Raw genomic sequence first — 19,751 nt, forward strand, 5'->3', positions numbered from 1 at the left:
CCGACAATTAGTTACTAAAAAACTTGATTACCCAATGTAAAATAACTAATAAACACACTAATTTTCTTGATATCTTGTGCCTCAGTTCTCTACGATCATTAGACCGGACCTGGGAGCTGGCAATCATATCTTTCTTTTGATAATGCTAAGATATTTTCTTTTGAAGAGGCTGATGAAATGATGATGCAAAATGTTAAAGCTGCGGTCGACCACTACTCCACTAGCTCAAGCAGTCTGCTTCGAACAGAGGGCGGAAACTGAGGTGGCCTTTCCCTAGATTATATGGCCGACAAGATTTACTCCATCGCGGTCGTAAAAAGTTGGCACTGCCGTTCAAAACAGGTCCCTGAAACTCACCAATCAAACTTCTCATTTCGTAAGCAAACTGGCAAAGGCTGCCGCAATGTGTGATTTAGAAGCGCCAATCTGGGATTGCACTACTAGAATACACAAAGCTTGATAATAAACAACTTCTTTCCATCTCTATCCCATGCCGACCAGTGCAGTTTTGAAACCCCAAAATATCACGACTATTCTAAAGGAAATATCCTCTCTCACTTTAGTAACATCATCAATCATTCATGGTGACTCGGTGACGACGGTGAGTATATATGCAGACTTTATAAAGCATTATATATCTCTAACCAGGATCAATCTCAATTATGAGGAAAAACTTCTGGCATGATCATAGTAACCTGAAAATGAGATTTATGATAGCGAAATATTTTCCATAATTCATTCAATTGATAAGAAGCAAATTAAATTATAAGATATGTACAAGTCAATATATATGTCATTTTGAAGACAGAGACTGTCATGCACCAAATAATTTCGAATGATCGGAAGTCACAAGCGTTTGGCGACATGAATTCCCATTAGCTAATAAGCACACAAAAATAAGAATCATAGTCCAACAAGCATCATCTTAGTCCGAAATTTGAATCAAGGAACAATTGTAGTCCAATGTAACACGAGGCCGTGACAATGTATTAAAACTTCTGAGCCATCATTCATATTATCACCAACATTGACCTAAAGACTGCTGCAAATCCTGCAATGACACCGCAATCAGCCGCCACATAGCATTTTACGACGTGACACTAGCAAAAAAAAAGGACTTTAGGAGGCCTGAGAAGGCTTAAAGCAGCGAATTATATAATTTCCTTCCTAAAACTCCCATATCTTTGTAAAGTCTCATCTCTCTAATCACTATTGAGGAACATCACATTTTTCTATAGATGAAATCATTTTTATTGAAGTACTAAAATGCATAGTGGTTAAATGAACTATCACTAAAAAATTCCAGAGTATTTTAGATATGTCACCTTTTTTAAATACCTCGTATCTAGAATTTTCGAACCGAGAATTTCTATAGTTTTTTTTTTACTTCTAGTTGAGATGTGTCTATTATATTAATTTCATTGGGTTATATCAATTATTTATACAAATTATTTCGCTTTTTTGCACATAAAAATCATTTCATTTTTTCCGACGAGATAAAAATCATTTCATTGTAATGAAATCTATTACGTACAAGACAACAAAATTAATGAAATATTTCAATCAGAGTTGGAAGAACCAAAAATCAAAACAACATCCAGTAATGGAATCTAACGTGGCAAAATCTGGAAGGCTCGAAGATGGAAGTTGCTCGAAGTTTAACAAGTTCGGGACTATATATAAACCCAATCACCCTCATCGTTTTGCAGACCACGTTCTTGTGTGTTCAACTCTAACACTTCAACACCACGCCTTATATTTCAAGCGCATTCCTCGTCTGTCTGCGCTTGTTATTTCTGAGTGTTTTTTTCTTCCACCCTAACAAAACCTCTTGTCTCCCTGTAGAGGTTTAACAAAGCTCTACCTTCTGGTGAGTCCTTCTTGGTGCTTCGGATACTTGAAACTTGATGCTAATTCCAAAGTCCGTGCTTTGGCCTTATGGATTTAATTTAACATTAACTCTTGATGCTGATTCAGAATCACCCAACTTGCTGTTTGATTTCTTGTTAGTCAGCATCATGGTTATTATGATTCTATGTTTTTGGCTCTTCTAGGCAAAAAAGCTTCAGCCTTTGCAGCAAAGGCCCCAACTTTTTGTGACCCAAAACCTGATGTTGATTCATAATTTTCAATGATTTTCCCATTTTGTTTCCCTTTTCGGTTTTTGTTTCTCTCCATCAGTTTTTTTCCAAATCATTATAACCAAATAAACGTGCCAGCATGCATAAGCCACCTTATTCTTACCTGGGTTCTTGAATTTCTTACCATGAATACATTCCAAGTATTAATTCCTATTCTTAGGTTCCATTTTTTATCATAACCTTAATCCTATTTATCATTCTTATGATTGATATATGATCTGGGATTTGTTCTAATCAATTATGATGTTTTATGTGGTGACTCGATCAGTATCATTAGGTGGGTGCTGTCAAAGTCTCAATCTCAAGTGTCCACCATGACTGTCACTCCCAACATTTCCATCAACGATGGAAACTTGGTGGTTCACGGGAAGACCATACTTACCGGAGTGCCGGAAAACATTGTGCTCACTCCAGGATCCGGTGTCGGACTCGTCGCCGGTGCCTTCATTGGTGCCACGACCTCTCACAGCAAGAGCCTCCATGTCTTCCCAGTTGGTGTTCTAGAGTGAGTAATCTCATAATGAAATTTTCAATCTTTATTGAATCTCAATTATGGGGTGAATGATTTTATGTTTATTTTCAATGGTATGATAGGGGTCACCGGTTCATGTGCTGTTTCCGGTTCAAGCTATGGTGGATGACTCAGAGGATGGGGTCATGTGCGAAAGAAGTTCCACTGGAGACTCAGTTCATGCTTGTGGAGACCAAGGATGATGTTGAAGGAGGTGATGTCGAATCATCGACTGTCTACACTGTCTTCCTTCCTCTGCTGGAGGGCCAGTTCCGGTCAGCTCTCCAAGGGAACGAGAGGAATGAACTGGAGATTTGCCTCGAGAGTGGTGAGTAGATTATGGCCATAAAAAACACACTAGTATTTGGTGTGCATGAAAATATACACCTTGCTTGTATAGAATGGCTTTCATTCCATTATAAGAGGTTATGTTTTCCCGTTAATCAGTTTCATCCCGCCTGTAATGATGGAACGAGATAAGACATCTGAAATTGTGGGGTGGAGCTGTTATTAATGCGGTCACTAGTTTCATCCAAATGTGTCAAATACATGGAGTTTATAGGATTTGGGAAAGCAATACAGAACACAGATGGAGTTCGAAAGAATCGAAACGACTTGTTTTTTGGTGTATGATTGGTTTTGCAGGAGATTCTGATGTTCAGACCAATCAAGGTCTTTGCCTTGTTTATGTGCATGCTGGGACTGATCCATTTCAAGTCATCACCCAGGCTGTAAAGTAAGTCTCCCATTTTCTTTTATTGTGCAATACAGTATTTATCCTCTCTTTGTAAATCTGTTATTGTGATTTTAATTAGGATTATATATTTTCTGTTACACTTTGGTAATATTGTATACTATTATAAATTCATTGAACAGGGCTGTAGAAAAACACATGCAGACCTTTGTCCATCGTGAGAAGAAGAAGGTAAGTTTTGATCATGTGATCAGTGTCTTGCACAGTGCTGGTGTGGCCTGAATGAATCTCAATTTTTTTATGTTTGTTTCGTGTAGTTGCCTTCTTTTCTCGACTGGTTTGGCTGGTGTACATGGGATGCGTTCTATACTGATGTCACAGCTGAGGGTGTTGATGCTGGTCTGCAAAGGTAATCAGAAATGATATTATGAATTGAAATTATTATTCTCCCAATTCAATTTATAAGAACGAATATTTTTATTCACTTAGTTCCCGTTATGAAAAACTTGCAGCTTGAATGAGGGAGGGACACCACCGAGATTTCTAATCATAGATGATGGCTGGCAACAAATTGAAAGTAAACCCAAGGATAGTAATGTTGTAGTACAAGAAGGAGCACAGTAAGGGCTCATCTCTTTTAAATTTTAAATGAGTTCTCTCTTTTTCCTTCATCAAATTCGGTGGCTTTAAGCATCAGAGCACATGAGTGGTATGAGTCAGAAGGATCTCATTTTTCTGCCTTCTGGACAAACATACATGTTTTTCTTCTACACTTTGTTGTTTGCCCTGAAGTGTTAAGACGTGGTTAGTGATTGTGAGCTTATTATTTGCAGGTTTGCAAGCAGGCTTACAGGAATAAAGGAGAATGAAAAATTCCAAAAGAATGGACACAGTGAGCAAGTCTCAGGCCTGAAACATGTTGTTGATGAAGCAAAACAGCATCATAATGTGAAGTAAGTGGTTTTAATTGATTGGTACTTTGGCTTGGATTTTTCCTGCCAAGTGCTTCTATCTTATCAGACTAGTGAAGAGTAACGAAAAAATTGTTTTCCGTACATTTGTTTAATTTTATAAAGGTATTTGTATATCCATGAACTCTTGACATTTGGAGTTGCAGTTCATAGTTAATTTGGTTACATGTAAGTAACTGCATCTAAGAAAGTATTTAAATATAATCATCGTGGTGTACAGTAAAGCATCAGATCAAATATGCGATGGAGATGATGTTTCGTAGATAAAGTGATTGGTTTAGTCTGGATAACATATAGCTTAATACCATAGTAAATATTGCATGTTTTAGGATCCTAGAGTATGGACTCTGCTGGGCATTTGCTGATGTTTCCTTGATCAAAAATTACAAAAATGAGAGATTCTCTTGGAACTGGGACCATAGCTAATCATTTTGTTTCTTTTGTTCCTTCATGTCTGCAGGTTTGTGTATGTATGGCATGCACTAGCTGGTTACTGGGGTGGAGTGAAACCAGCTGCTTCTGGCATGGAGCATTATGACACTGCTTTGGCATATCCAGTCTCATCTCCTGGTGTGACTGGAAACCAACCTGACATAGTTATGGACAGCTTAGCTGTTCATGGTCTTGGTTTAGTGCACCCGAAGAAAGTTTTCAATTTCTACAATGAGCTTCATGCGTATTTGGCTACCTGTGGAGTGGATGGAGTTAAGGTTGATGTACAAAACATCATTGAGACTCTTGGTTCTGGACATGGTGGCAGAGTTTCTCTTACCCGAAGCTATCACCAGGCTCTCGAGGCTTCGGTCGCTCGGAACTTTCCTGACAATGGATGCATTTCTTGCATGTGTCATAACACTGATGGGCTATACAGTTCCAAGCAGACTGCTGTCGTGAGAGCCTCTGATGACTTCTACCCACGGGACCCTGCTTCTCACACGATTCATATTTCTTCTGTGGCTTATAACACCCTTTTCCTTGGAGAGTTCATGCAGCCAGACTGGGATATGTTTCACGTAAGTAAAATAAGGAGCATTTTATGTTGCATTATGGTTGGATTTTGATGCATGGAAATATTGTGAAATTCCATTTCCTAGAAGTCCCCAAACTTAGTTTGGGCTCTTTTACATGCTTAGTAACTTCAAACATGCTCAATAACATAATTAACATTACACTGGTTGTTAAGATGGATTATTTAGTTTACCTTGCGTCTCTTAGTCCATTACATTTGGTTCTTTTATGTGGTATTGATCAAAGAACGTTAACTGTGCAGAGTTTACATCCAGCAGCAGATTATCATGGCGCAGCTCGTTCTATCGGTGGGTGTGCAATCTATGTTAGGTAAGCTATGCACCAGCTAAACTCTGTAGTCCTATTTGTTGATGACTTGATGTGCAACTTAGGTTGGGCATGAGTTTTAATGGATATTATGGGCCTTGAATTTACAGTGATAAACCTGGAAACCACAACTTTGATCTTTTGAGGAAGTTGGTCCTGCCTGATGGATCTGTCCTCCGAGCCAAATTACCTGGTAGGCCAACACGTGATTGTCTCTTTGCTGATCCGGCAAGAGATGGAACCAGGTTTGTTTAGCAATCTCTCTCTGCTTCCAGTGTATGCGTACCATCCCAAAATTCTAGCGATAGTAATGTTGATAATTTTTGTAGCTTGCTTAAGATATGGAATGTGAACGAGTGCTCTGGTGTCATTGGTGTTTTCAACTGTCAAGGAGCCGGTTGGTGCAAGGTTGAAAAGAAGACCCGCATCCATGATACATCTCCTGGTACTCTCACTGGTTCTGTTCGTGCCATTGATGTTGATGCCCTTTCCCAAATTGCTGGTGATGACTGGAACGGAGAAACAATAGTTTATGCTCACCAGTCAGGTATAAATCATTCTATCATGATGAGTTTGATGGTAGATTGATCTTCGAGAGCCATGGATATATCTTTAGTAGCATTTGATTGTGATATTAAGATATTGAACTTGCATTGGTCTAAATTTTGTGTAAAAGAATCTTACATTACTTATTTTTAGCTTTTTAACAGTATGAATTTTCCCAATATCAGGAGAAGTGTTTCGATTACCAAAAGATGCTTCAGTGCCAGTGACTCTTAAAGTTCTGGAGTATGAGGTCTTCCATTTCTGTCCTCTCAAGGTTAGTCTTTCTAGAGTCCAAAACTCCAAATTAAATTTCTTTATACTGTCCAAATTTGTTATTAGTAGGAAGTTCACTGAATAATATGGTTTTCTATGTTGTAGGAGGTCACACCCAACATCTCATTTGCACCAATAGGCCTGCTGGACATGTTCAACTCCAGTGGTGCTGTGGATGATGTTGTAATCCATCTGGCTTCTGACAAGAAATCAGAGCTTACCACTTCTCTCAGTGCGAATCGATCTTCAAGTGCTACAGTAGCCATCAAAACCAGAGGATGCGGAAGGTTTGGAGCTTACTCGTCTCAGCGTCCACTGAAGTGTACCATTGATAAAGCTGAGACAGAGTTTGAATATGACTATACAACTGGATTACTGACCTTCACCATCCCCATCCCGACAGAGGAGATGTACAAATGGCTGGTAGAAATCCAAGTTTCATGAGATCAGGTTGTGGAATTTATGTATTTGAACAATGAATGATATGGTTGGTTTGTAAAATAGAGGAGAGACCCTGCTAGGGAAATAAGCAAACCATGGCATTCTGATTTCTTTTAGAATAAAAGAGGTCATTTGTTCCTCTTCATAGAACAACCAGGTTCCAACAAAAGTGTTCTTTTACTCTCTATTCTCACCAGTAACAACCACGTACTCGGACATCAAATTAACTGAACGTTATTTACGGGTACGGGGTGTTACATGATTCGCGCCAAAGGTTCCGTTTCTATATCGGGTTCGAGCTTTCAGCCTTACAATTAAGTTACAACTGGGCTTCAATTAATTAATACCTAGCTATCTGGCCAATTTGGCAGCTGAAGATGTTACAACTAGTTGCTTAGATTTTTGTTGTCATGGCTCAGTTACTGCATGTTTCAGGTTCAGTCTACATATATGTTTCCAATTTAACGTTAGGGTCTTTTCTTAATGTTTGAGCTGCGTCTGGTTGGTCCAATTGCTGGAAAATTAAGCAAAATGGTATTGTCCGAAATTTCTAACTTTGTAGCAGTGATCATGAGAACTTTCTTCCAACTTTCTTTCGAACGTGTAATCTCTATAACCAGAAAATTTAATTGTCCGAAATTTCCAATCGTACATATATATTATTTTCACTTTCGGCTACTTTTGTCTCTATTAGTCTCTTTATAGATGAGACGTCGTCCTGCCTTCGATCATTAGTTTGACTGATATCTCTCATTAGTAACCGTGTGATATTAAAGATCATAAATGAAGCGAGTTGAAAAAGTTGTCAACTACGTAGTAAAACAAGTGTACATGTACTTTTAGTGTCGTCCAACATACCATACAAGATCTAAATTAATGGACATTAATTAATTATCTCACCGTTTGTAAAATGCGCATTTGAAAATCCAGAAGAGCTGTGGCATAAGGGAAAATTGAGGAAGAGAGAGGTAGAGAAAGACTTGTAAAATTAATTGTACGTGAGAAAGTGCATGCAGCGATGCAGGGGGTTCCTTCGGCAGAAAAAACTCCAGGAAGCCGATCAAGAGACTTGGAAATTGGAAACCTGACCTAGAGGGCGGTGGTGACATTTTATCTGTTTAATTTGGAGAAGGTTGATGTTAAGAATAGGTATGGTTTAATTCCCAGATACATTCTTCTCCAAATTGGATGATATTTATAACAGTACATATTTACCTATAGCTATGTATGAATCGGAAATATAATAGTAGAGCTATGTATGAAACATAGATACTAGAAGTCATACAATTACAACCACATTAATGCAGTAGAAATCTTGTCAAGTAGAGAGTCTAGATTTGCTGCTGCAAGTACTGTATTGTTGTAGATTGGAGCAGCTCATTTAACAGTTGAGTTATACTCAGTTTCTTTCCTACGTACCTGATATACAATCTCCTGCTTATTGCTCACATCTAGCAAAGCAGTGTTTCCAACCAAGATGACTGTTCTTCCGTACGAGAAATCCAGTCCTCTATGGCTCTATAGCAGATGCCACCACCAAATCACCAATTATATCTCTACAATGAAAATGTAAGGCATTTGACCTAACATCGATCGATCTGTCCGATCCACGCAAAGTTTAACTCTTGCTCGTTCAAGTACGTGCATGGTTCAACCAAATGCCAATTGTTCTTTTCCTTCAGTAAAGTTACTTTTACATGCCAAGGTGAGATTTGATTGAATGAACAAATCCAGACTTTTCTATATATAGGAATCTGTTAAGAGTAGAAGGCTAATGTTATTTATATTCGCCTGGGAAACATATATATAGTGCAGAAGAACAGAAATTTAAAGAGTAGAGTAATGCAAGTTCTTGGTTCTGGGGTTACATATGGGACACTAACATGTGATACCGCTAAGGACATATTGGGAAAAGAAAATCAGAGCCATCTCTTTGATACCGGAATATAAAATGCTATGGTTTCTTTCAACTTTCATGACCGTTTTCGATCATCATTATCATTCATGTTTTGTATTACTGAAAGCATCCCACAGAACAACTAAAAAGGGTACCCAAAGCGAGCAAAGTGCACAGAGAGATAGACCAATGCAATTATCACAGAAACAAGATCCAAAGTTATTAGTGTACTTTGGTTTTTTTTTTTTCATTATGTTAAGCGGTGCTGCATGCGCAGTCGATCTGTGTCTCTCTGTCTGCACTGTTTTCACCATTTGGTTCTTTCATGCCCTTCTCTCTTTCCATTCCCATTTTCCCAATCTATCATTTTGAGCTCTACATTCATGGTATCCCTTGCTTCATTCTAGATTCTATAATCTCTTACGTACAAGTAGCCCTACACTGTATTTTTGATACTTAATTCTCTACATCACCTTCATCCCCAAACAACTATGAAGAGCATGAGGAGTATTTTAAAGGCAAGGCTGCTAGAGGATCAACTTCCACCACCACTAATGTGGGCAGGGGCGCCGCCTAAAGTAGCAGTGGATGCATCAAGTAGCAGTCGTTACACGCATAGGTCGATTGAGACACTGGTGGTTGTTCTTGCAGTGATCACAATAGCGGGTGTTATTGCTGGGTTTGTTGCTCGATTATGTGGAGGAAGGCATCTTGGTGACAGTGGTGAGTATGACATTGAAGGATGGGTGGAGAAGAAGTGCAGGAGCTGCATTGATAGCGGACTTCCACCACCCCAACCTTCACCACAGCCGAAGCCTCCAGCAACAGAAGAAACGAAGTGAAGCCGGGAAGTAGGAACATATGAGCTTGTTAACACATACCACATGCATTCTGCAAAGAATTAAAGTTAAGAATCTTAATGTAAAACCATAAATGTTATGATGTAAGTTCCATCTAATGTGATATGACTTGCTTTTCAATTTGAGCTGGTTTGTTTTCATTACTTCTGTAGTGTTTATGGCCTGTAAATCAGTAAATCTCTAGTTCCATCTACCTGACAGAAAGCCGCTGTTTAGATTTTTCTGGTTGTGGGCAAATTCGAATGGGAACATTAGGCTGCTCCTCGCATTGCTAATTGGTTGATGATAATGCCGGAGTTTTGCGTACATTAGTGATTAGTTCTTTAATCATGCCAAAAACATATACTAAATTTTCGTCTGCAGTAGTACACATTACACCGAACATGCAATAGCAGCCATAACATAAATTAATCTGATCTCTGTTCAAGAACTTCATCAAAAATATTATTATTTTGTGTGCTTGTTGTCTTTCATCATTTGGATGAGCCACAATGGGGCCATTGGTGTTTTTAGAAGACATCATTTGCTTTCAGCTCTGCTTGATCTATACTTATATATATAGCTGAATAAGAATTAGCTTTGTTTTTTATTAATTTTCTCTTTTACTTTTCTTAAAGGAATAAGGATTACTCTATGAATATTTCCGCTCTTTGACCGTTGTAACTTTTCGAAAGTTGATAAGACTGGTGTGGCTTTTCTAAAGCTGATCTCTTCAGCATGCTTATGCTTCTTTATGTTACTGTTATCTTCGAAAGGCTTTCAGGCCACCTTCGCCTTAGTTTCTCGATCAAGTTGTAAAAATTGCACTCACTGAAATATATTGTAGGAAAAATCGAATTGGCCTCATTGATAATCTCTTTAATATACGAGTCAATATTACAATAGTATTTATGATAATTACAATAATAGTTAAAGCTACATAAGTGTTGATGGACCCCAGCTGATCGTAAACGTCATTAACTTATTCCGTCATTTACTTTAATGAAGACACACTAATAGTGTTTTCCTTCAACACTCTCTTGTGCGGAGATAAAGATAAAATGATGTATAGGGTGTTGCCTCAATAAAATCTTGCCATGTAACAAAAACCCAGTAGGAGAAAATAAAACATTGGTCGAATGGAAAAACAGCACAACGTACCAATTACATTTGAGAATAATATATATGTGTTTTATACTCCTACTGATGTCTACATCTCCCTCTGATATTTACATTAATCATGAGAGTTTTGATAACTTTTGCATATTTACTTTATGCATATCTAGCGACAATGTGGATATTGTTCATTCTCACCCTGTCGTTTTCTTTTTCATGTACAGTGACTTAATAAGCCTAAACCTTTAAGTATTGATGTTGCATGGGCGCAGTTATATAACGAATGAGAAGTTGAGTCTTGCATATTGTATTAAGTGCGGTAATGCGTCTATGCACTTGTATATGGAATCTTATTTCCCAACACTTATTCGTCATTTTCCATTTAGATGAAAACAGATTTATCTTTAAAGACTTCGACTGATCATGAGAGTTATAGAAGCTTCACTTTTAACTTTTAGAGTGACTAAAACCGATTGATGATTAATAATCAATATTATAATCATTAAGATCCATTTCCAGAATGTGTCTTCCAAAATATCTTTTTCATTATTTGCAATACATTTTTTCGTTAATTAAAAGTCTGTGTAAATCCATATTGAATACGCAATGACAAATTCATCTGATCCCTATTCAAAATTAAGTATTTACTTCGTGAACGTTTCAATTTCTTTTGTAGCGCTACGTGGCCTAGAGCCACTTCTTGAGTGGATGAAGTTGGTTCTAGGACTTCATGTATATGTCTTAATTTCGATCCCCATAGAGAATTCTTATTACCACATTCATAAGCTGTCTTTATCAGTTTTTTAGAAACTACCAAACTGATAAGGTAGTGAAGTGCAATAACATATATTACAAGAATATTTCTTTATGGTTCATTATAAATGAATATATTCTCGTAGTCGATTCAAGAGCGCTAATGAGAGACCTTGAGTCACAACGTGAGTCTAAACTCATCTTCTTATTACGCATTCTAACAAAGACATATGATAGGATTTACACTTGCGGTATCGACTTCATTTGCCCAAATACATATCTCTTTGTTAGTGAACATTAGTTCATACTAGATCGCTTATTTCAATTAGGCCAAAAATACTACGTTAGTATTTCTCAACGAAGTATGGTTCGATATCAAGACTCAATATCCTACTTCCTCATAAAATCTGTATTTGTAGAGATCTCAATATTTTCAAGGATTTATTCTAACATCTGAGGTGTCCCCCATTGATAACCAAAATCTAGGAAACTCTTATGAAGAAGATTTGAGATTATGGATAATGGATCCAGTTGTGCCAAAACTCGTTTTCTTCCTTTTATCGAGTATTCATTGAAGAGTTAATTTCATTTTACCCTCCTAAACTTTACACCTAAAATCAGTTCACCTATTCAACTGTTACTTTAATCAGTTCACCCCTATACTTTCAAATAACATCAAAGAATGATAAAATTTAGATTTTCTTGGTTAAAATCCGATAAAAAAATATCAAAAGAAGGCTTCAAAACATATATGCAAGACCAAAACAAAATTCCTAATAATTTTACAACACCACTGAAGTTTTAAAATTAGGTCTCGTAGCATAATTATCGATATAATCCATATAAAAATATGAGTTTTGTTCTTCTTTGATGTCATTTGAAAATATAGGGAGGTGAACTGATTAAAATAATAATTTTTAGGGTGAATTGATTTTGGGTGTAAAGTTTATGGGGGTAAATTGAAATTAATTCTTTATTGAACCTAAGATAGGTTTCCCCTCTTCTTTGGAGATCCACGGGTTGGGACACCATTTATACCATTTTATGGCGTCATCATGCCACTATTTATGATGACAACACAATGCCAATTCCTCCTAGGTGGTGTCCTATCCTCTTCTTAGGACATCAAACCTTGTAAGCATGTTTGCAGTTGAAATCTATGATCTCGTCACTTTGTGCGATAGTGTGGATCAAAATGAAACACCGTAGGGAAAATCACGACAAGTCTTGTCGTTCCACTCGAGCATTCTTTGTTCTTATCTCCCCCTAACGAGGGGAATATTATCTCATAAAAGTGATAATCCGCATATCTGGTGAAAAAGAGATCGCTTGTCAAGGTTGCGATATGGCAGACTATTTGGATGCTCATCTCCAATAAAAACACCTATTCACATTAATTAATTTCACCATTATGTGATGTGGCGTCACAATTTGACACATAAGTTAATCTAGTTGAGCTCAAGGATTGTAGATCTGTGTCAATCTTGGCAAGCTTAACTATTTCGATCTTTCAATGTCATGGATTGTAATTCTTTTTACAATGATGATAGTGATGGTCGGGAAATAGTGAATAAGAGGTTGTGTATGCAAAAATTATATTACCCTAAACAAAATTTTTAGTGTGCATTACCATCATTAAGACTATTACTGTATTCGTTCTCCGTGAGACCAAGTGCATGGGTTTGTAATTAGCATAAGCAATATTAGTTTGAGTAGTAAATAGTGTGATGACACGTGACCAACATGTCGACACATCAACCAACACCATAAAATATTTATGGTATCCACAAGTTGGTTGAATCTGTTCTCTTAATTTTCGTTGAATTCAATGTTTAAACATAATGAGAATACATGTGTCATTTGCATATGATAGTTTTAATCCTAATTTATTTATGATGGCTTTGAATGATTAGCTTTACATCATTTAATAACAATGGATATAAGAAGCATTATAAGGAGTTAATGGAAATACTTGTGCATCAAAATATTTCACGGTTCCGCCTTAGGGGAGCGACGAGATATGGAGATAAAAAAACACATCCGAACCTCCAAGAGATAATATCAAGAATGTGATTTTAGAGTCCTTGGTTCCAGTTGACATAAAAATATTTAAAATTGTAGAACGATTTGATTGTCTCTTGTTGGCTCTTGTTACATAAAGTGTCAATGAATATAGTTAAGACATAAAAATGGAATATAAACCCAAATTCTTTAGAGTAATTTGATAGAATCATAAAATGATATTTCCATCCCATAAAATATGTGCATTGTGAACCTCGAAGGATTAGAAATGATTAATATTCTTAGTTATATCTATGGTTCTATTAATGTGGGATAAAGTATGTACTATCGTTCTTCATTACTATTACTGTGGGGATCACATTATGCATTTCTTTGCATTCAGTTATTCATGTCATACTAATATTTTGTGAAATTATTTTACTTTATACAGTACTTCGCAAAGTCAAAATATTGAAAATCGAACCACGTATATCTTTAATTAATATTCGAATAATTTCAATTCATTGAGAAAAATTCACAACCTTGGTTGTATGTCAAGGATTACATCAATGTCTTATCTAATCCAAAGCCAATAACTTTAATATCGAAGTCTAATTAAATTTTAGGCATGACATACATTACAATAATATCTTGGAAAAGTAAAGGCATACTATAATCAAGGTCTGGAACCTTGTTGATTAAGCTAGGTTTTTATCGTTGTTTTTTTATTGAGATTCTTTTTCAGTCAGGTTGTTCGATATTGAATATGTTTTTTGTTCTAATCGTTGTACTCTCATTATTCTATATTCTTTTTATAATATGGCGCTTCATTGCTCATGCCATATCCCTAGGCATTTTTTCACATGGTACATTGTTATTAAGTGTGATGGATCGATTTGTATGAAACTAAATGTTCATCGTAATTGTCATTTGCTTTAGCTTATTACTGCATTATTATGCAAGGTTTGTTTTAGGAAAATTTATTTGTCATGAGAAACCTTACATTGTCATTCAAGATTTTAATTATACTTTCAAGCTATGTGTATGAATTATGAAATATGTTTGCATAATTCGATCATGGTTGAGCCTTGACTAGCTTGCAGGGGAGGTTGGTACTCAAATTATTTAGAGTCCAATATATGTTGTGCTGGTTTAACCAACTGTAAATAGAATACGTGAATTAGTTTTGCAGTCTAAAACCCTACATAGACCTACATGAAAATTAAACATACCAAGATACATTATGACCACTTTGAAGCTTTATGAAGTTCCATTATCATTATAAAGACATACAAGTTCATTATTTCCAAAAAAAATACAAATTGGATTGTAAGACCAAGAAATGTCTTTCGATGCTTCATGAAAAATACTTTATCACATGTAATAGGTTTGTCCTTTCTTAAATATTTATCATAAAATGTTCATGAAATTTTGTTAACATGGCAATGCTCATTTTCCTATAACATGCTAAATAAAATATACATAGGTATAACATGCTAAACAAGTAGAGCATAGTTTAACATGGTTAAATAATTTACAAAATTAAGGCAATTATTGTACTCACAATGCATGTCAAAGACCATGTATAAACATAATGCTTAAAATGTAAATCATAGCATTCCAATTTAATAACATGCTAAGCAGTCTAATAAAAAAAATTCAATATGCATAGCATATTACATGTCACAAATATAAAGACTACTTTACTCACGTAACATGTATAATTTCATGTATATGAATCAAATTTAATAAAAGCGGCAACTAATTTAAATCTTGCTTGCATGTAAGTTTGTCATATAAACTGCATTTTAAGCGGTTCTGGATCTCACAATTTCATGTTGTTTGTCCCGTTGTTATTTGATAAACCATGTACAAAAACAACGACATATATACAATTAGTCACTTTTAATCAGTATAAATTGAATTAAATTTACCATAAATAGTACATTTTATTACTGTAAAATAGTAAAGTATAAATAGTGAAATAAAATTTTGTATGATATTTTGGAGAATTACCTTCTAAGTTTTACCAATATAAGAAAAAATTTCCTGTAAATTCACTTTTACGTAGAGTAAAAAAAACTTTTACCTAGGGACAAAATTTCCATGCACCTTTCACAAAAAATCCTCGGGTCGGATCCAGGTATCTACCGATGTCAATTTGGACAGAGATGATCGACAGATCGAGTGGATTTGGGTGGCCGCCACCGTTCTGGGCTCCCGGGGCTCGGCTATGGTCGCCGTCAATTTGGGGTTTCTTAGCGAAGATCAGAGATCGACGAAACCAGTCTGGACAGAGATGATCGACGAATTGGAGCTGGGATGCGGAGGCCTCGGTTCTGGGCTAGGCAGAAGATGGGTGCCTAGATCGGAGCTGCAAGGCGGAGGCCTCGGTTCTGGGAAGCGTTGCGTCGTCGGATCTGGTTGGATTGCCGTGTAGATGCTGCTTGGGGTCGGGACCGAGTTCTTCGGATCCGGTTTGGTTACGGGTCGAGGGCGCGCCGGGAATTGGCAGCTGCCGTCGCCGTTTGCGATCACAGCCAACGAGAAAGGTTGTGGTTGTGTCGATTAGGGTGGGTGCCCAGATCAATTGTCTGGGTGTGCGGCAAAAATTTGATATTCTGTATTTTTTTGCTTCTTCACTGTTTCTTTGACATATATTCAACGTTAAAGAATTGCCATCTTCATTTTATTGATAATCTCATTTATATATGAGTTAAGATTATAATAGAAGAAAATAGTAATTATTATGATAATTAACACAACATAAGTATTGATTGTAACTATTATTCCTGTTGACTGTAAACGTCATTAATTTGTTTTGTCGTTTACTTTAACAAATACACAATAATAATGTTTTACTTCAACTCTATATATATATATATATATCATGTATTACATATAAAGTTATACACTGTACTATTCTGTTTTTGAATAATGTTGCTGGCCCGTATGTCATGTTTGATGCATGGCTCAAGATACCACTACTGGTCAAGCTCACCGGCTCTTTCCTTACACTACTCAAGAGGTGAAGTTCATTCCCCTCTACCAGGTCGTGAGTTCAAAGTTTCGGTGCTCTGTCGGTATGCTGACATGTTCTTATAATAATGTTAGCAGTATGTCCGATCACGAGTCTCATTGAAGTGTTCAGACCCATTGGTGTAATGTATATTACAAGCCGATGATTAATGGCTCTTGAGCGAATCATTCGTACCATTGGTCTAACCATTAGTATATTTACCCAACAATCTTATTTTTCTAGAGGAATTTATGTTCGATGTGGTAAACAAATGTTAGTTAGACGGAAGATCACATTGTAGACCCAAAAATTATATTTCAAGGCCTACACCACGTACTCTAAGAAGGCCATGGACGAATTCTATTGGTTTATGTTGTTGGCTACTATTTTTTCAACAAGAATTGTAGTCTGTGCTTGAACATATATGTAGTCTCGATTTCTATCTTTAACAAGGCTGTCTCGAAGAGCTGTGCTTCTGCCATTAGAAAAGTAGCACCTCCTAGACCGTTTTCAGCACAATTCCTAAAAATGAAGAATAATTACCCGTTCACATCCTGTAATGCGTAAAAGTGTAAGACCAATGGACAGTAATATTAATTACCGTAAAACCATCTCTTCCTCTTCTATAAAAGCGCGTCTTTCTTCTCCCCGTGTTCTTGTTTTTTTTCTCAGAAAGAAATATTCCGAGGCAGCGACTCGGAAACGACGCCGTCTCCTTGGGGAAAAATCAGCGTGGACTTCCAATTCCGCGGATTCGGCCTCTACAGAGAGATCCGCGGAAAATCCAATATCCTCAGAAATCCGGGTTCCCCATCTTCGCAGCAAATCCCGCAACTTGGAAGTTCCACCATTCCTGTCCTTGCCTTGTGTGTGAGTTCTCATTTTCATTGATTCTTGATGGGAACTCCGCAATTCCCAGATCTCGGAAAGCATTGCTCCGTCCTCGAATGCCAGCAGATCGATTTCTTGCCGTTCACATGCGACAGCTGCGATAAGGTTCTTGACCAATCTCTACCTTTTTAGTCAATTTGTGATTGGTTTAGCAGTGTTGAATGTGTATTATGGAATGTCTGCGTGGTTTGGATTTTGAATCTTGGTTTTGGTTCGGTTGCTGAGGAAATGTAGACTTTCTTTCCCAAGAAGATGAAAAGAATGGAAATCGAGAATTACTTAATGTAATGATCGGGCATTTGGTTGTAGTATTTTATCACTTGTAAAATCGATTTCTGTGGCCGCCGGAATGAAAGTTTGTGTTTCGGAATGTTGTTCAATGTTCTCGTTGTTGTGTTTTTAAAATGATATTGTATTGGAGTTTATAACTTTGTTGGATGGTTTACTTATGAGCATACAGAGATATGTATTGATTTGTTGTTCGTTTGTTGAATGTTGGCTATCTGCTATACAGCATGAATATCCTTATGAAATTCATTTAATTTAATTTGGTAGAATTGAATTCATTATACTTTTATAGGCTAGTCGTGCTAGAGTGTTTGCCTATGTGCATCCTATTTATGGTTCTCTGTGTTTTTATCTGTTGGAGAGGGTGTTCCTTCATTACGCTTTCTAGTTTATTGGAAGGGTAAAGATTTGGAGGAGATAAGTGTGGAAGAAATTTGAAATTGATAAGATGGAGGTGAAAAATATGGGGTCATTGTTTATGAGATATCTATTCCTGTGTAGCTAGTTCTGGAATCCTTTTAAAACTTAACATCTTTTGATGTATAATAACTTCCGTTACTCTTCTAAATGGCGTTGTCATGGTACTTCATTATAACATTAGTATATGCTATCCTAGGAGAGTTGGGACTTGATGTGTTCAATTTGATTAAGAACTTTGGATTTAGTGAGTATAAGAGAATGGGCACCACAATATAGTCTCTAAGCTTTCTGCCATGTTCATCTTTCCAATTTCTGGATTTTCATTCAGTTGTAGTTGTGCTTCTTGGAAATAGTTTCTTTTTGACATATTGGCATATGGCTGATACTTTGCAGGTGTTCTGTTTGGAGCACCGAAGCTACGTTAAACACAATTGTCCAAAAGGCGACAGACAAAATGTAACTGTTGTCATATGCCCCCTCTGTGCGAAAGGAGTTCATTTAATTCCAGATGAAGATCCCAATATTTCATGGGAGAGGCACGTTAACACTGATTGTGACCCTTCAAATTACGAGAAAGCCACAAAGAAGAAAAAATGTCCTGTTCCTGGGTGCAGGGAGGTCTTAACGTTCTCAAACACAATCAAGTGCCGGGACTGCATGGCAGATCACTGTTTGAAGCACCGTTTTGGTCCTGATCATAAGTGTCCTGGACCGAAGAAACCGGAGACAGGGTTTCCTTTTATGGGTCTGTTAAGTAGAAGTAAAACGGAAACTCCAAAGCGCAACCATGCTCGTCCCACATCTTCCCCCAATTGGGGTAGTAGCTTTCTTAGTGCAGCTTCATCTTTCAAAGCCTCAGCTTCAGCTGGTGTTGCGAAGTTGAGTAATGAACTGAGCCAAAAGTTTCAGACAACAAAAGATGGAGTGGGGCAGAGCAGCAGTGGAGGGAGTAGAAACGGGCCAGTGGAGGAGTGTCCGCAATGTGGTATGAAGTTTTCCTCAGTCACAACTCTTGTGGATCATGTACAGAAAGTTCATGAAAAAGGTGGCATCAGAGAAGGCGTGAAGAAGTTGACAGTTGATGTCTGCCCCAAGTGTAGTAAAGGATTTCGTGATCCAGTGCTTCTTGTAGAGCATGTTGAGAGGGAGCATGGTGGTACCTCAAGACCATAAGTATAATTTTTTCTTCTTACAAAGAGTAAATGTTTTCTATTGGATATCGGTCAGGTGGTTATACCGACAAATGCATGTACCTGTTGAGAGTGAAGTCAAATTGTTTGCTCTTATAGTTGTAAGGTTGTACACAATTGTTTCTCTGTGAATACTGATTTGTTGATAGCCAATTGTGCTGTCTGTAGACTTATAATGCATAATAATTTCTTTACAGACTATTGCTTGTTCTGCGTAATAAAGGCCCGTCTTGTATACTACCCTCGTTGGAAGATGTAGCTTGGTAACTAGGCCTTGCAATTTTGATCAGAATGAACTAAATCCCTCTTATAAATCGAACAAAAGGGAAATCATTGGATCAATTACATAATAAAGCATTCGATTGACTGCATAATGATGTCTGGCTAAACAATTCTTTCAAAATCCATCTTTGATATTTCGTATT

General features: G+C 37.0%; 3 protein-coding genes across 3 annotated transcripts; all 3 read left to right on the forward strand.

Moving 5' to 3' along the window:
• The first annotated feature begins 1,725 nt into the window (after positions 1–1,725).
• Positions 1,726–7,081, forward strand: LOC126798290 (probable galactinol--sucrose galactosyltransferase 2). Its single transcript, XM_050525210.1, has 14 exons — positions 1,726–1,870; positions 2,410–2,646; positions 2,736–2,980; positions 3,298–3,388; positions 3,529–3,577; positions 3,664–3,755; positions 3,859–3,966; positions 4,180–4,299; positions 4,778–5,330; positions 5,588–5,655; positions 5,763–5,897; positions 5,982–6,199; positions 6,384–6,472; positions 6,577–7,081. The coding sequence occupies exons 2-14, from the start codon at positions 2,456–2,458 to the stop codon at positions 6,913–6,915; spliced, it is 2,298 nt and encodes a 765-aa protein (XP_050381167.1). The 5' UTR covers positions 1,726–1,870; positions 2,410–2,455; the 3' UTR covers positions 6,916–7,081.
• Positions 7,082–9,129: 2,048 nt separating this feature from the next.
• Positions 9,130–9,789, forward strand: LOC126800162 (uncharacterized). Its single transcript, XM_050527445.1, has one exon. It carries the CDS (start codon positions 9,301–9,303, stop codon positions 9,649–9,651), a length of 351 nt encoding a protein of 116 aa, XP_050383402.1. The 5' UTR covers positions 9,130–9,300; the 3' UTR covers positions 9,652–9,789.
• A 7,429-nt stretch (positions 9,790–17,218) lies between these two features.
• LOC126799002 (zinc finger AN1 and C2H2 domain-containing stress-associated protein 11-like) lies at positions 17,219–19,525 on the forward strand. Its single transcript, XM_050526106.1, has 2 exons — positions 17,219–17,533; positions 18,530–19,525. The coding sequence occupies exons 1-2, from the start codon at positions 17,435–17,437 to the stop codon at positions 19,307–19,309; spliced, it is 879 nt and encodes a 292-aa protein (XP_050382063.1). The 5' UTR covers positions 17,219–17,434; the 3' UTR covers positions 19,310–19,525.
• The last annotated feature ends 226 nt before the right edge of the window (positions 19,526–19,751 follow it).

The sequence above is a fragment of the Argentina anserina genome, chromosome 6 (genome assembly GCF_933775445.1).
Source record: "Argentina anserina chromosome 6, drPotAnse1.1, whole genome shotgun sequence".
Classification (NCBI taxonomy): Eukaryota; Viridiplantae; Streptophyta; class Magnoliopsida; order Rosales; family Rosaceae; genus Argentina; species Argentina anserina.

Bases quoted from the DNA above. Each gene is read 5' to 3' on its own strand.
- LOC126798290 (XM_050525210.1), top strand. From the start codon at position 2,456: ATGACTGTCACTCCCAACATTTCCATCAACGATGGAAACTTGGTGGTT. The intron at 2,981-3,297 runs GTGAGTAGATTA...TTGGTTTTGCAG, and splicing joins GGAGATTTGCCTCGAGAGTG to GAGATTCTGATGTTCAGACC. The intron at 4,300-4,777 runs GTAAGTGGTTTT...TCATGTCTGCAG, and splicing joins AAACAGCATCATAATGTGAA to GTTTGTGTATGTATGGCATG.
- LOC126800162 (XM_050527445.1), top strand. From the start codon at position 9,301: ATGAAGAGCATGAGGAGTATTTTAAAGGCAAGGCTGCTAGAGGATCAA.
- LOC126799002 (XM_050526106.1), top strand. From the start codon at position 17,435: ATGGGAACTCCGCAATTCCCAGATCTCGGAAAGCATTGCTCCGTCCTC. The intron at 17,534-18,529 runs GTTCTTGACCAA...GATACTTTGCAG, and splicing joins CATGCGACAGCTGCGATAAG to GTGTTCTGTTTGGAGCACCG.